Source organism: Pollachius pollachius, assembly GCF_949987615.1.
Source record: "Pollachius pollachius genome assembly, chromosome: 6".
NCBI lineage: Eukaryota > Metazoa > Chordata > Actinopteri > Gadiformes > Gadidae > Pollachius > Pollachius pollachius.
Genome location: NC_136939.1, coordinates 26,271,153 through 26,286,899, shown reverse-complemented (window position 1 = coordinate 26,286,899; position 15,747 = coordinate 26,271,153). Strand labels below are relative to the sequence as shown.

The 15,747-nt window shown below is 47.1% G+C and overlaps 1 protein-coding gene across 1 annotated transcript in view; it reads right to left on the bottom strand.

Annotated features, from left to right (window-relative positions):
• Window positions 1-15,747, bottom strand: part of prkx (protein kinase X-linked) — a 43,588-nt gene that overhangs the window by 18,800 nt on the left and 9,041 nt on the right. Inside the window, exons 2-3 of the mRNA XM_079738881.1 lie at window positions 9,713-9,881; window positions 7,921-8,184 (exon numbers count right to left, since the gene is read on the bottom strand). Coding sequence (XP_079595007.1) covers window positions 7,921-8,184; window positions 9,713-9,881 — 433 coding nt within the window. The remainder of the gene's footprint in view (window positions 1-7,920; window positions 8,185-9,712; window positions 9,882-15,747) is intronic.

Here is a 15,747-nt window from a genome sequence, read left to right as displayed (position 1 = left end):
CAACACAGAGCCGGTACGGAGAGCACCCTGAGCTTATGTCGCCTTGGGAACCAACCTCTGGGTAGCCACCGCTGCAGTCTACACAAAAAGGGGCAGATACAGGGGAACCACAGGGTGGGCAGCTGCCATCAGCCCCAACAGGTGCATGATAGACAGTGCGGTCACGCTCCTGCGAAAGCAGGAGAGTGCTAAAGGACTGCATCTCGCAGAGGAGGCTAGAGCCTCGCTGTCATCGTGGCCGAGTCTAGGGAAACTCCCATATAGACAAGCCGATGGCTGGGAAGCGGTGAGCTCTTCCCAGTTGATCACTAAACCCAAGGAAGAGCGATGGTTTATCACCTTCATCCCTTGACGCCTAGGTGGCACCAGCACAACCCCCACACACTATGAGGAGGTGCGCGGGGCCAGAGAGTAAGCGAATGGCAGTCGCTGTCAGACGCATGCCGTGCTCATGAAGGCGACACAGGGAAATCTTAGGTTAGATTTCCCTGTGTCCCCATGTTCAACCGATTTGTTGAAGACGCAAGATCCAGAATGGGCTCGTCTCTCAAGAGAAGAGCCACCACCGCTGCAGAGCCATGCTCGCAGCGGGGACCTAGCTCAATAGGCCAAGGGTGTGCAAAACACAACGGCTCTATAAATAACCCTAAATTCTCACACAAAAAGCGATGATCAGGAGAATAGAGCGAGTCTGTAACTTCTGACTCAACCCCATTTTATAGAATATATGAAAAAAGTGCGATGCAGAGCAACAAAGCTTCTCATACGTCCGCCACTGGGGGCGAAGCTAGGAAAAACCAAAGCAGCCAACTGCGGCAAGCAACACAGCCCCTCCCAACGAGAGGAGCGGAGTGTACAAACGGCGTCAGGTAACGAGTCCCAGCCCGCTCAAGCACACAGGAACGCTGCATTGAGGCGGGAGAACCCTGGCTTTACTACGCCGCCCTACAACCGCAAGGAAGGGGGTCTTCATACTGTGTGTGTGATGGAGTTGCTTGTCTGCAAGCCATCCAACCATGTTGTAGAAATAACGTCGCTCTCGCCAACACGCAAAGCGCTGGGGGTGAGGGCGATCAGAAAGCTGATTAAAGCTGTCTGGCCCCTCCCACCTTCACATCGCGTGGGATGTCTGTCTTGTCTGCAAGTGGAGAATACTGCTGCAGGGCAGGCTGAAGCGACAGAGGAACGTACCACAAGCAACTCTGCCTTCTCTTTACAGCAAACCGACTGTAGGAAGAAACGCTCTTGCCAAAGCGCATAGCGCTCGGGAAGAGGCCGGGAAGACAGCTGATTAAAGCTGTCTGGCCCCTCCCACCTTCACAACGTGTGTGATGTCCGGCTCGTCTGTAAGCGGAGGCTGGCCGAAGAGACTGAGCGATAGAGGAACGTGCCACGAGCAACTCCGCCTTCTCCTTACAGTGAACCGCCTGTAGGGAGAAGAGGGGGAAATGTCAGGGTCTAGGGGACTGGTACATGAGGCCGCAGATGCGGCAACGTGCGACAAGTCCACAGCCCGCTCATGAAGCACACGGGGTCGCCGCATGGATGCGGACGACCACGGGCTATATACTACGCCAATCTACAACCAATGGGCTGAAAGGAGGGCAACAATTCTACACATGGTTGTGCCAAGTGTGACTTTATAACTTTCCATAATTTATATATACAACATATATATCATATTATGTGAGCAAAGAAAGATATAACAGGTCGGTCCTTCCGCGGTCTGGTCCCCCTAGACGTGGCGATGACGACGGCGTTTTCCACATCGTCTGGCTGAAGACTGTCCTGGCCGACAGGCAGAGGTTATGTTCATAACATCCACAGCTCAGTGAGGCACAGACACATGTCTATCCCATAGAGTGGCGAGCTGTTTGGGGATGGTGGGAGGCAGCGGCTCTACGTTCGGATGCCATCAGGCGTCTGGACAGTAGACCGCTTTTAGGGGTTTTCCTCCACCATGTTAAGTCTTCTTCTATGATGTTGACTTCACTGGCACCGTCGAAGCGAACAGCGTGGCTCCGCTAACGTGCTGCTGGAAGCGCCGCTTATCGCCGCTTATCTCTGTGGGCTTCGTCATGCCGCCGCTGCGTTTCTTCATCGTAGATAGTCGAAGTAGTTGACTGGTTTCAGCAATTGCTCAAAGAAAAGGGAGGACGAATGCTGCTCTGCGCCGCGTTATATACACAGTGCTTTGGGGAATGTGGGTGGTGCCCACGTTGATTGGTGCATAGCTGAAATTTTCAGTGCGTGTGAGCACACGCTCGGGACAAGCCCAGGCGAAGGCGAAGCCTAGACGGCGTAGCCTACGTGAAATAGAACCGGCGACAAGTTTTGATTTGTCGCTCCACACTTTCGCCATGCACAGGCGAGCGTGTACACGAGGATTTGTAGGGCGTCAAATTCGGTCAAGTTGAAATATTTCAACTTTGCTGCGACATTCGCGTGATGACAGCCAAACAGCGTTCAACAGAGTGGCCACTGAGTGACATGTGTAACATAACAGCCAATCAGCGTTAACCCGGCCAACCGTTCCCTGCAGCGCAGTCCGGGGTGAACAGCAAGTTCGCCTGCCAAAACTTGCACAGCGACAGTTTATAATTTGTTGCGCGACAAAACTTGGGCGACAACGCGAACGGGCGACAAATGTGTCTTTTGGTGTGAACGCACCTTAATAGGCGCTGGGTTGTCGTTAGCGACGGTTATGCAGACGGACGGGGGGGGGACAGCCATGATTGCCAATCAGTGCCTGATTGGCACCTGACTGGTGTCACTTGACACGGGGACCACTCGTCCTCTGATGAAGACGAGGGCCCACTGCAGTGCCTGTCACCGACACCGCATGAGTAATGACCTCTCTCTCTCTCTCTCTCGTCCGGTCGCCGTGGCAACAGTGGGTTGTTTTTTTCATCCTCGTCTAAAAATGGAAATGACTCAGTGAGCGCCCGTCCGCAGTTGGCCGTGCCTCTCTTGTGATCTCCAACCATGGAGGAGGGAGGTGTGTGTGAGTGTGCTTCTGTTTAGAAGTGTGTGTGTGTCCATCTATGCATTACGTTGTCTGTAGGTTTGTGTGTTAGTATGAATAAGTTTGTGTGTGTGTGTGTTTGTGGCTTTGTGTTATGCTGTGTGAATGTTTATGTGTGTGTGTTCGTGTGAATACGGGTGTGTATATGTTGTCTGTGTGTGTTTTAAGCATGTGTTTGTGTGTTTGAATGTGTGTGTGAGTGTGTGTGTGTGTGTGCATGTGTCTGCAAGCATGTGGGTTCATTTTTTTGGGTGTGAGTATGAATGTTTGTGCGGCTAGCAGCGATGCTAATAGCTAGTTAGGCTAGTTAGGAACAAGCGGAGCGTCAGGTAGCTGCAGGGCTAGAAGCACACACACACACGAAGGTCCCACCAGGGGGCACTGTTTCATCATGGGACACCCGAGCGGCCATGTTTTCTTTTTCCTCTCCTCACACAGAAGGCCAGGCCGGGCCCTGCCCGCTATTTATGCAAGTGGGTCACACACACACACACACACACACACACACACACACACACACACACACACACACACACACAAGAGAGACACACACACACACACACACACACACACACACACACACAGTAGAGAGACACACACACACACACACAAGCACACACACACGCACAGTAGAGACACACACACACACTAGGGGTGTGAACGATTACAAAAAATTATAAACGGTTACATGACCCCATTTTTTTCTCGGTTATACGGTTAACCGTTTTTTTATTAATTAATGAATTTTTAATGTGGACCGCAGTCGCGCTATAGGGGGATTATTTGTTTATCAACACGGCGGATGCGCGAGCAGAATGATCGCAAAAAGAAAATTTGTTTGACCGGTTGCCATGGTTATCTCCGTGTGGTTAATTTGCAGTTGCGGTGTTAATTAGGATGTTGTCAGCTTACTGTTACATTAAACTGTAATCAGAAAACGCGGCCCATAGACCCTATAGTATCTGGGGTAAAAAGGCTGGGACGAATTTCAAATTATAAATATGAAAACTTTATGTTGAAAGTATGGACCGTCGTGATACCCATTGAAACAATAGCGCGGTGATTATTATTTTTTTACGGTTTTCGTTTACTGATTTTTCCTAAACGGTTATGATTTACTAACCGGTTACACGTTTACACGTGTACCCGTGCACACCCCTAACACACACACACACACATAGTAGACACACACACACACACACACGCACACACACGGTAGAGATAGACACACACACACACACAAACACACACACAAACACAAACACACCGAAAGTAGATACACACACACACACAAACACACAGTAGAGACACACACACTCACACACACACACACGCACACACACACACACACAGACACGCACATGGACATATGCATGGACACAAACGCACACAGTAGAGAGAGACACACACATACACGCATACACACAGAAGAAAAAGAACACTCACACACAAACAGACGAACATACACACACACTCTCACAGAGCAACTACACACACACACACACACACACACACACACACACACACACATGAATTTTGACCCCAATCTGTTTCACTCTTGCAGACAGCATTGGAGAGGGATAGAGAGATATATTTCACTACCCTTCCTCCCCCTCCTCTCCATCTGAGCAGAACGGGGGGAGGAAGTGTTGGGGGTAAGGGGTGATGAGACTCCGTCCCTTCTGCCAACGTCTCCCGGCCACACGTTTGTTTATGGAACACAGCGACAGAGCCACTCACACCCCCCACCCAAAACTGACGTAGAGAGGTGGAGGGTGATAGGGAGAGAGAAAGAGGGGTAGAGAAAGAGGGGTAGAGAGAGAGAGAGAGAGAGAGAGAGAGAGAGAGGTAGAGAGAGAGAGACAGGGAGAGAGAGAGAGTGGGGGATGTGACCATGTCATCAGAGGTCATCGCCATGCCGACGCCGACACGCCCCCCCCCCCCCAAAACGTAGAGGTGAGGGGGGGAGGAGGGGGGAGAGAGAGGGGGAGACGGGGTGATGAAACCACGAGTGGAGCTCTTGACGGCCGCGTTTGCGTAAGGACTCCTCTCTTGGTCTCAGGTCCGACGAGAGAGAGACAGTTCTGACAGGCGTTTCTCCGTCACACGTTTTAGTTTTTCTTGCAGTATTGTTTCATCATCATCATCATCAACATCATCATCATCGTCATAGTAACGCACGCTCTCTCCCGGCGAGACCGGAGACCAGAGGGCTTTTGATGTTGAGGTACGACACACACACACAAGTACACAGACGAACAAACACACACACACACACACACACAGAAGAAAACACACACAGAAACACACTTTCACAAACCCGCAAACACACACACACTTTCTCAGAAACACACACTCTCTCACACACTCTCACACACAAGCCCCCACCCCGCCTCCTCCCCGGACAGTTCTAGTGGTTCAGGTTCTGACGAACACACGTGCAGAAACACAAACACACGCACAGACAAATACACACATACTCTTTCACAAACACACACTATCACAAAACAATTTCTCTCTCACACAGACACACATCCCTATGGACAGGTTTGTATGTTTATTTGTATCCACCTGCCTGTCTTCGACTAGAGATATCAGAAACCCGGTGTACTCTCGGTCTAAAGCCCTCGTGCCTCCCAGCACAGAGAGAGAGAGGGAGAGAGACAGAGAGACAGAGAGAGAGAGAAAAAGAGAGGGAGAGAGCGAGACAGAGAGAGAGAGAGAAAGAGAGAGAGAGAGAGAGAGAGAGAGAGAGAGGACTTCCGCGACGCACACCACCGCACTCCGACTCTGTCTCCTGTGATCGTCTTGTTGTTGTTTCGGCAACATCTCTTTGAAAACACACTGAGAGTCTGCAAGAGACTGTGTGTGTGTGTGTGTGTGTGTGTGTGTGTGTGTGTGTGTGTGTGTGTGTGTGTGTGTGTGTGTGTTTGTGGTGTTTTTGCGGCGAGAGCACTTTAAAAACACAACAAGAGGGCTGTTCAAACGTTTCCCGTTCTCTCTCTCTCTCTCTCTCTCTCTCTATCTCGTGTATTTATGCAGGGCGGCTGTGTACACACGGGACAGAGGGAGAGACAGAGAGTGGGAGAGAGAGAGAGAGAGAGTGGAGGGAGACAGACGGGTAACAGACAGAGACAGAGCCCTCAAACCCTCCATCTTGCTTATACTTGTCAGTAGACGTCACACCGACAAACCTACACAAACGTTTGAACGTGTGTTCGAGAGTTTGTTCAAAAGTACGTAGAAAACATACAAACCCAACGCCAAACCCACCTATCGGGGAGGCTAACGTACGTACCTAACATACGTACCTAACGTAAGTACTAGGGCTGTAACGATATGCGTATCGAAACTGAAATCGCGACACTCACAGCCACGAACCTGTCTCGCGGTGTGAGAAGGCAGTAGCGCGACACGCCCTTTCTAACTCCCATTAAACTTCCAGTCAAGATCCAGCCACGTGATATGAGCTGTTAGTGCCAGAGTTTCCGTTGTCCGGTAATAGAAAAATCAAATGTCAGGCAAAATTGTATCTCTCCAGTCAAATTGTCCAATTTAAATCAGCTAATAATCTGTTTAAATAATAGTCTGCGACGAGACGCCCTTGCTGTGATGACAGCGCTCCGTGGCTACGGAAGATTACATTTCTCCACAGCCTGCGAAGTCCTCATATGCGATATGAATGACATTTATCCAGAGTGGGCCAAGCGTGAAAAAATAGCCTGTGTGAGCCCTGTCTCTAGTGTTTTGTGTGCTTGACCGGCAGTTGGTCTGCTTATACGTCGGAATGAAGCTGCCACCGATTATTGACAGGCTGGTTACTTTATTCTTATACACAACCGGACTCGTTCGTTTCTTCACTAGACTGACACACACACATGCTACCGCTCACTCTCCTCGCTCGTCTGTCACTCGCTAACGTCACACACACACACACACGCTGCCATTCTCGCGCACATACGTACGCTACTCGTAACACTATGCCTCGTTATTGCGAATCAGACGTTCATGTTTTTTCCCATCTATTTGAAAGTTAGGCTATTAAACATGTTGCATTCTATATGGCCTGATTATGTCATTATTTAAGCTACATAGCCTAATGAGAAGTGATAATAGGATATTTGACCGAAAACGAAACCTATGCAGGTCACTTTGACCGGCACCATTTTTTCTAGCGGGAAAGCTGGTTAGTGGTACCAAACTATTCAAATTACTATTATTTATTTGACAATATTTTCAAATGCGTAAGCCTAAACCACAAAACTAGAGGAGGGTTTTTGCCTACCTGCAAGCATCCTCCAACTGCAATCTTTGGTTATTTATTTATTCATTTTGCTATAGGCCTACTTTAATAGTATTCTTTCTGTTCAAATCTGCTCAGTGTTCCAAATTATTTGTTATTAAATGTTACATTAAGTTAATTGTTATATAAGTGTTGTTTAAATAAAATGCTTTTTAAATTTAAAAAAATCGTGGGATGAATCGAATCGTTGCTCAAAAATCGTGATACAAACCGAATCGTGAGTTGGTGTATCGTTACAGCCCTAGTAAGTACCTAACGTAAGTACAAACGTACACAAACTTCAGTTTGAACGCCCAAACCCACCTATCAGTGAGCCTAACGTACGTACCTAACGTAAGTACAACAAACCCACCTTTGAGCGCCCAGACCCCCCTATCAGAGAGTTTCTTGTAAGAAGAAACGTACAAACATACTTTTTACGTACATTCAAACGTACAAACATAAGTACGTTTGAGATAACTTCGACCGTACATCAAAACGTACGTTCGAAACTTAAGTCGGAAAGCCCGAACCCACCTATCCGAGAGCCTAACGCATGTACCTAACGTAAGTGCAAACGTACACAAACTTCAGCTTGAACGCCCAAACCCACCTATCGGAGAGCTTCTTGGCGAAGCCGAAGTCCGTCAGCCGTATGTGTCCCTCGCCGTCCAGAAGGATGTTCTCTGGCTTCAGGTCGCGGTACACGATCTCGCGGGCGTGGAGGTACTCGATGGCGACAACCAGCTCGGCGCCGTAGAAGAGGCCGGCGGCGTTCCCGAAGCGACCCCGTGAGCGCAGGTAGCTGAAGAGCTCCCCGCCCGCCACGTAGTCCATCAGCATGTAGAGGAAGAGGTCGTCGTGGTGCGTCCAGAACCTGGGGGTGGGGAGGAGAGGTAGAGGGAGAGGGTGGAGCAGAGAGGGATGGAGGTGTTGGGCAGGTGGATGAGAGGTAGAGGGAGAGGTGGAAGAGATGGAGGAGGTGAATGAGAGGGTGGAGGAGGTGAATGAGAGGGTGGAGGAGAGGGAGAGAGGGGGGAGTACAGTAGAGTAAAGATAGAGGTAGGGAAGGAAACAAAACAAAAAAGAAATACAGTTAGCATAAACCACAAAAAAGACAAAAAACATCAGCTGGCTACATTTCACAAAGACACACAGACACACACACGAGGCCCCTCTTCAGATATTTACTCCCTGTTGCGTGGTGTCTTAGCCCGGGGCCTGTAGACCTGTGTGCTGAGGGTCTGGTTCTGCTCTGTTTGCGTCGGGACACCCGGACAGCAGCAGACTGGAGGGGAGGGGCGCTTAGAATAGGTTTGAGGAGGGGAACCGGTTTGATGGCGTTTGATGGCATTTTACTGCCATTTTACTGGCTTTTTACTGGTATCTTACTGGCATTTTACCAGCATTTGAAGGGCAGTTGAATGGCCTTTCACCGGTATCTTACTGGCATTTTAGTGGCATTTTAGTGGTATCTTAATATTTTACTGGCATTTAACAGGTAGTTTACAGAAATTTTATACCCATATATATACACACATTCACGCACATATTCACAAACACATGCATGCACAATGGAGGAGGGGGGACTCCAGGAATCTAATCATCTCGCGTCACGGGGCGAGTAGCTGAGATGGACCATTGATGTGAAACTTGATAGCGAGCGATCAGTCGAGCACTCAAGACATTTCCGCAGAGGTCTTGGCTCTGCTATGGCCAGCCCTGCAGACACCCCCCCAAAATAACCACGACGTGAATGCGCTCTTACTGTGAAGCCCGGTCTGGTAGTATTAATACACTTTGGAAGCAGTGCAGAGGAGGGAGAGAGTCGCTTTGTTGAGGGGGATTGGAGAAGCAATGCTAGGTGTACTGTAATGGCTTTCTCTGAGTTTTTTGGACTGTGGTTGGGGTAACGTTGCACAGGATTTTTAAGTGGTGCTGTCGGTACTGAACATGTGATAGAAAGATTTATGAAATAAATGAGGAAATGGTGCATGAAATAAGGCTGAATAGCTCAGCTTGCGCGCACACACACAAACAGACAAACACCAACACACATACACACACACACAGATAAACCCATCCAGACAGACCGACACCGGCTAACACAATCGCACACGCACGTAAACAAAAACACATACACACGTTAAACACACACACAAACACACAGTTAACCTCACACACAGTTACCTTGAAACACACAAACACTGTTACCCTCACACACACACACACACAGACACATATAGTTACCCTTACACACACAAACACACAGTTACAGTATGGGGGTCCAATCACAGGCGTATGAGGAAGGGGTGGTTGACCTCGCTCAGCACCTCCTTCACACATACACACACACACAGACACACACACAAACACACACAGTAACAGGTTGGGGGTCCACTCACAGGCGTATGAGGAAGGGGTGGTTGACCTCGCTCAGCACCTCCTTCTCGTTGTGGACGTGCTGCTCCTGCTTGAGCCGGATCACGTCGGGGATCCTCATCTGCTTCAGGGCCAGGTAGGCCCCACCCCGCCGGTCCTGGACCAGGAAGACCCGCCCGAACGTCCCCGTGCCTGATTGGTCGAGGGACGAGAGTGATGAGTGACATGTGACAGGGCAAGGTAGGCCCCTCCCCCAGGAAGACACGCCGAACGTGCCTGTGCTGATTGGTCGAGGGAGAAGAGAGGGATGATTGACAGGTGAGGGTCTCTCTCACTTTCTCTCTGATTGTCACCCTCCCTCTGTGATGGTCCCTCTCGCCCACTCTGATGGTCTCTCTCTCTCTCCCTCTGTGATTGTCTCTCTCTGATGGTCTCACTCTCTCCCTCTGTGATGGTCTCTCTCTGAGGGTCTCACTCTCTCTCCCTCTCGCATGCTCTCTCTCTCCACGAAGAAGATTTTATTAGATTAGATGATATTTATTATTTCTGATGTTTTGTGCTCCGCATTTATTTTGTAACAAAGCAGAGTTTGTATTGTGCAACAGTCGACCTCAAGAAAATAACACAATAAAAGCGAGTTGTTGCAAGTAGATGATATTTATTATTTCTGAATAGGGTTGTCACAAGAACCGATACTTCGGTACCAATTCGATGCCGACACGAAAAAAATAATTCGATACATGCTTTTTTCTGGTAGCGTCAGAACCAAATATACAACTTTTCACTCGGCGAGCCATGTCGATTCTTGGCGGAACTGACGGGGGCAGTATACGCGTGTGAACAGCACAGAGCAGTCAGCGGCGCTGAAGAAGAAAACCTGCCGTCTTCGGAAAAAATGGCTTCAGCAGGAGACACACATCGGCTCGTCGACAAGACAGGTTCTAAGAGTCGCGTGTGTAACTATTTTGCATTCGAGGCAGATGAATCCGGACCAATTCTAGACTCAAACAAGCCGACATGCAAACAGTGCCTCAGAAGTTTTCAAACGAAAGGAGGAAGCACGTCAAACCGGGCCAAACACCTCAAGACAGGCACCCTGACTTGTTTAGAGAATTCAAGGTGAGTGAGTTTCCGTTTACTATCACTGTTGTGTCACGTTATACGTTAACCCGAATATGCCTATGTTCCGTTCCGTCATTTGGGCATGAGAGTCAGCTGGGGCACAGCCGCGCTGGCTTCTACTCTCTCGCTCAGTCGCTCCCTCATGTAGATGTTTAACGAATTGCAACGATACGGTCTGCGTCATTACGCGTAAGGTGACATGATGAGATACTGTCTGACAGTCTCTTACCTTATGTTATTTAAACTAAAAGTTTGTTTTTTTCCTTTACAGTACCAGGGTGAGCCAGGAAGAAAGTCACACACTCAGCTCTCTGATTTTGCAAGAAAGTATCTGTGCATTGCTGCATCAAGTTGTGCTTCTGAGAGAGTTTTCAGTACTTCTGGCTTGATTGTCAGTCCAAGACGGTCAAGACTGACCCAAGAAAACATTGACATGTTGGTGTTCCTTTCAAAAAACCTGGAACTGACAAAGAAGTTCAAAAATCCTTAAGTTATGCCTGTTGGAACCTGGTATTAGAGGTTTTAGTTATGTGAGATCAGGCTCCACACCACTGTTGTTTTGTTATTTATTTGCATATTTATAAGAAGAACAATATTGTTTGTTTTATTTACTTGAAGGCTCCACGCCACTGCTGTTCTATTTTGAATGTCAAATAGTTGACTATTGTTGTAATTTATGACCATATTTATAAGCACAGTATTGTTCGTTTTTATACTGGATGGCTATAGGCCGCTGTTTTTCTTTTTTGAATGTATAGTTACCTGTTGGCAGCTGGTACTGCAATTTAAATTCTGTGCAAAAAGATGTTGAAGCACAGTGGTGTTAAATACTTGACAATTTGAAGCAGTTTCAATAAATCAGTGAATTTAAAAGGTACATGTGTCCTGTTGTTTTAAAAAAAAACAATTGTGGTATCGAATTAGTATCGAAAATCGTGGAAATTCACAGGTATTGTATTGACTACTGAAATTCTGGTATCGTGACAACCCTATTTCTGAAGGTATTTTTGTGCAAAGCAAAGCAGCGCTTTTATTGTGTAACAACCAACCAGAAGTAATCCTTTTACTGTGGTGAGTCGTTGGTATCTATTATAAAAGAAAAGCAGAGCTTTTATTGGGTAACATTCAACCGCGAGCCCGCAGTCATTGATGTCACTCACTTCACGTCACTCACTTCATGGGGTGGGTGGGGGAGGGGGGTTGTGTCAACGTGATGGGGTGTGATGTCATCAGTCAAGAGACAGAGATGGTGCAACCTCGTTCTCCTGAATGCAAGTCTTCAGCCGAAAAAGAGCCTTTTGTTTTCCTGAGGGGGGCGGGGAGGGGGGTGTTGTCCTGGCAACCGCAAGGAGACAGGCGAGTTGATCTCTCTCTCTCTCACTCTCTCTCGTGTGATATTTCAGCCCCTAGCCCGTGTGTCCCTGGAGGTTCACGAGGCTGGTATGAATTTCAGCGCGGAACATGTGAGGCTTGTGTAACTCGGGCGTGGGTGCGCGTTACGTCTGTGTTCCTCTGCGTACTGAAACGGCCTCTGACATCCCAGGTACCAAGAGTGGGGTTTCAGAAAGTCTCTCTCTTGCATGACCCTTGGTGTGTTTTTCGCAGGGTGTCTATGCTGAAATAAATATATGTGGGATGATCTTGACCTACTGACCTATACCGCGGGTGAGACCAAAGAAACAAATACGTTTTGAACGAAGCAAAGCCACAATGGCACGTTTTCTGCCAGCGATCGGCCAAGTCGACCCCTAAGCAGCCAGCTCGTCAGGAACAGTCAGGGTGAGGCGTTTCGCCCAGGGACACCTCAACACTCTAGGAGGAGCAAGGAGGAGATCGGTATTTACCCTACGGTAAATACGGATAGGAACCCTTACATCCGGTCCCGGAGGTCGTTTCGTCCGTCAGTGGGTCCGTCTCCTCTGAGCTTGCGAATCCGGAGTGCTCCGGGAGAAACGGAGCAATACCAATGGAAATCGAAGCGGCAGTATAGAGTCAGAAGTCCAACTAATCGCGAAAATAGAGAGTAGTATAATATCTGATATACAGTGGGGCAAAAAAGTATTTAGTCAGCCACCAATTGTGCAAGTTCTCCCACTTAAAAAGACGAGAGAGGCCTGTAATTTTCATCATAGGTAAACCTCAGCTATGAGAGACAAAATGAAAAAATAAAATCCAGCAAATCACATTGTCTGATTTTTTAAGAATTTATTTGCAAATTATGGTGGAAAATAATTATTTGGTCACCTACAAAACAGCAAGATTTCTGGCTGTCACAGACCTGTAACTTCTTCTTTAAGAGGCTCCTCTGTCCTCCACTTGTTTCCTGTATTAATGGCACCTGTTTGAACTCCTTATCAGTATAAAAGACACCTGTCCACAACCTCAAACAGTCACACTCCAAACTCCACTATGGCCAAGACCAAAGAGCTGTCAAAGGACACCAGAAACACAATTGTAGACCGGCACCAGGCTGGGAAGTCTGAATCTGCAATAGGTAAGCAGCTTGGTGTGAAGAAATCAACCGCGGGAGCAATTATTAGGAAATGGAATACATACAAGACCACTGATAATCTCCCTCGATCTGGGGCTCCACGCAAGATCTCACCCTGTGGGGTCAAAATGATCACAAGAACGGTGAACAAAAATCCCAGAACCACACGGGGGGACCTAGTGAATGACCTCCAGAGAGCTGGGACCAAAGTAACAAAGGCTACCATCACTAACACACTACGCCGCCAGGGACTCAAATCCTCCAGTGCCAGACGTGTCCCCCTGCTAAAGCCAGTGCATGTCCGGGCCCGTTTGAAGTTTGCTAGAGAGCATTTGCATGATCCAGAACAGGATTGGGAGAATGTCATATGGTCAGATGAAACCAAAATAGAACTTTTTGGTAAAAACTCAACTCGTCGTGTTTGGAGGAGAAAGAATGCTGAGTTGCATCCAAAGAACACCATACCTACAGTGAAGCATGGGGGTGGAAACATCATGCTTTGGGGCTGTTTTTCTGCCAAGGGACCGGGACGTCTGATCCGTGTGACGGAAAGAATGAATGGGGCCATGTATCGTGAGATTTTGAGTGAAAACCTCCTTCCATCAGCAAGGGCACTGAAGACGAAACGTGGCTGGGTCTTTCAGCATGACAATGACCCCAAACACACCGCCCGGGCAACGAAGGAGTGGCTTCGTAAGAAGCATTTCAAGGTCCTGGAGTGGCCTAGCCAGTCTCCAGATCTCAACCCCATAGAAAATCTTTGGAGGGAGTTGAAAGTCTGTGTTGCCCAGCGAAGGCCCAAAAACATCACTTCTCTAGGGGAGATCTGCATGGAGGAATGTGCCAAAATACCAGCAGCAGTGTGTGAAAACCTTGCAAAGACTTACAGAAAACGTTTGACCTCTGTCATTGCCAACAAAGGGCATGTAACAAAGTATTGAGATGACCTTTTTATTATTGACCAAATACTTATTTTCCACCATAATTTGCAAATAAATTCTTTAAAAATCAGACAATGTGATTTTCTAGATTTTATTTTTTTCATTTTGTCTCTCATAGCTGAGGTATACCTATGATGAAAATTACAGGCCTCTCTCATCTTTTTAAGTGGGAGAACTTGCACAATTGGTGGCTGACTAAATACTTTTTTGCCCCACTGTACATACATATATATATTGTATTTAACGTTTTATACTTATATTATACTATTTACTAGGGATGGGTCAGAATATTCGATTTTTAACATTTGGACCGTTAACATTTTTTCCCATTCAAATAAACAACAATTAACGGACGGAACTAATGTTGGACAGGTGTCCAAGGACATTATCCCACTTGTACCATGGTCAATTGCCATAGAAAATTCATCCTATAAAAGACCATTCATTTATAGGGGGGTTATTTGTCTATCAACACGGCGGATGCGCACGCAGAATGATCCCAAAAAGAAATTTGTTTGACCGGTTGCCATGGTTATCTCTGTGTGGTTAATTTGCAGTTGCGGTGTTAATTAGCGATGTTGTCAGCTTACTGTTACATTAAACTGTAATCAGGAAATATGGGTATATGCTATAGACCCTATAGTATCTGTGGTATGCGACAAATTTCTAATTATAAATATGTACACTTTATGTCGAAAGTATAGACCGTCGCGATTCCCATTGAAACGAATGGCGCGGTGATTATTCTTCAAAACGAGAGCTGGTAAATTGTGAAAAATGAATTAAACTGTAATCAGACAACGCGGTTATATGCAATAGACCCTAGAGTATCTGTGGTATAAACGCTCGGACGAATTTCGAATTATAAATATGTACACTTTATGTTGAAAGTATAGACCGTCGCGATTGCCATTGAAACAAATGGCGCGGTGATTATTCTTCAAAACGAGAGCTGGTAAATTGTGAAAAATGAATTAAACTGTAATCAGACAATGCGGTTATATGCAATAGACCCTAGAGTATCTGTGGTATAAACGCTCGGACGAATTTCGAATTATAAATATGTACACTTTATGTTGAAAGTATAGACCGTCGCGATTGCCATTGAAACAAATGGCGCGGTGATTATTCTTCAAAACGAGAGCTGGTAAATTGTGAAAAATGAATTACACTGTAATCAGACAACGCGGTTATATGCTATAGACCCCTAGAGTATCTGTGGTATAAAGTCTGGGACGAATTTCGAATTATAAATATTAGGGATCCACCGAAGATTTTCGAAAATACTTTTATCACCGAAACAACACGGCCGAAACAGAAATTTGTGATGACGCAAACAAAAGTGTGGCCAGCACACGCTGTCTGGATAAGCACCAATATGTCTGCGGTGTGGACGTTTTTCAATGTTTCTGAGAAAGACCCACGTATAGCGATTTGCAAAAAATGTAATGCTGAAATTTCAAGAGGGGGTACATCTACAAAGAGTTTCTCCATGTCGGGTTTA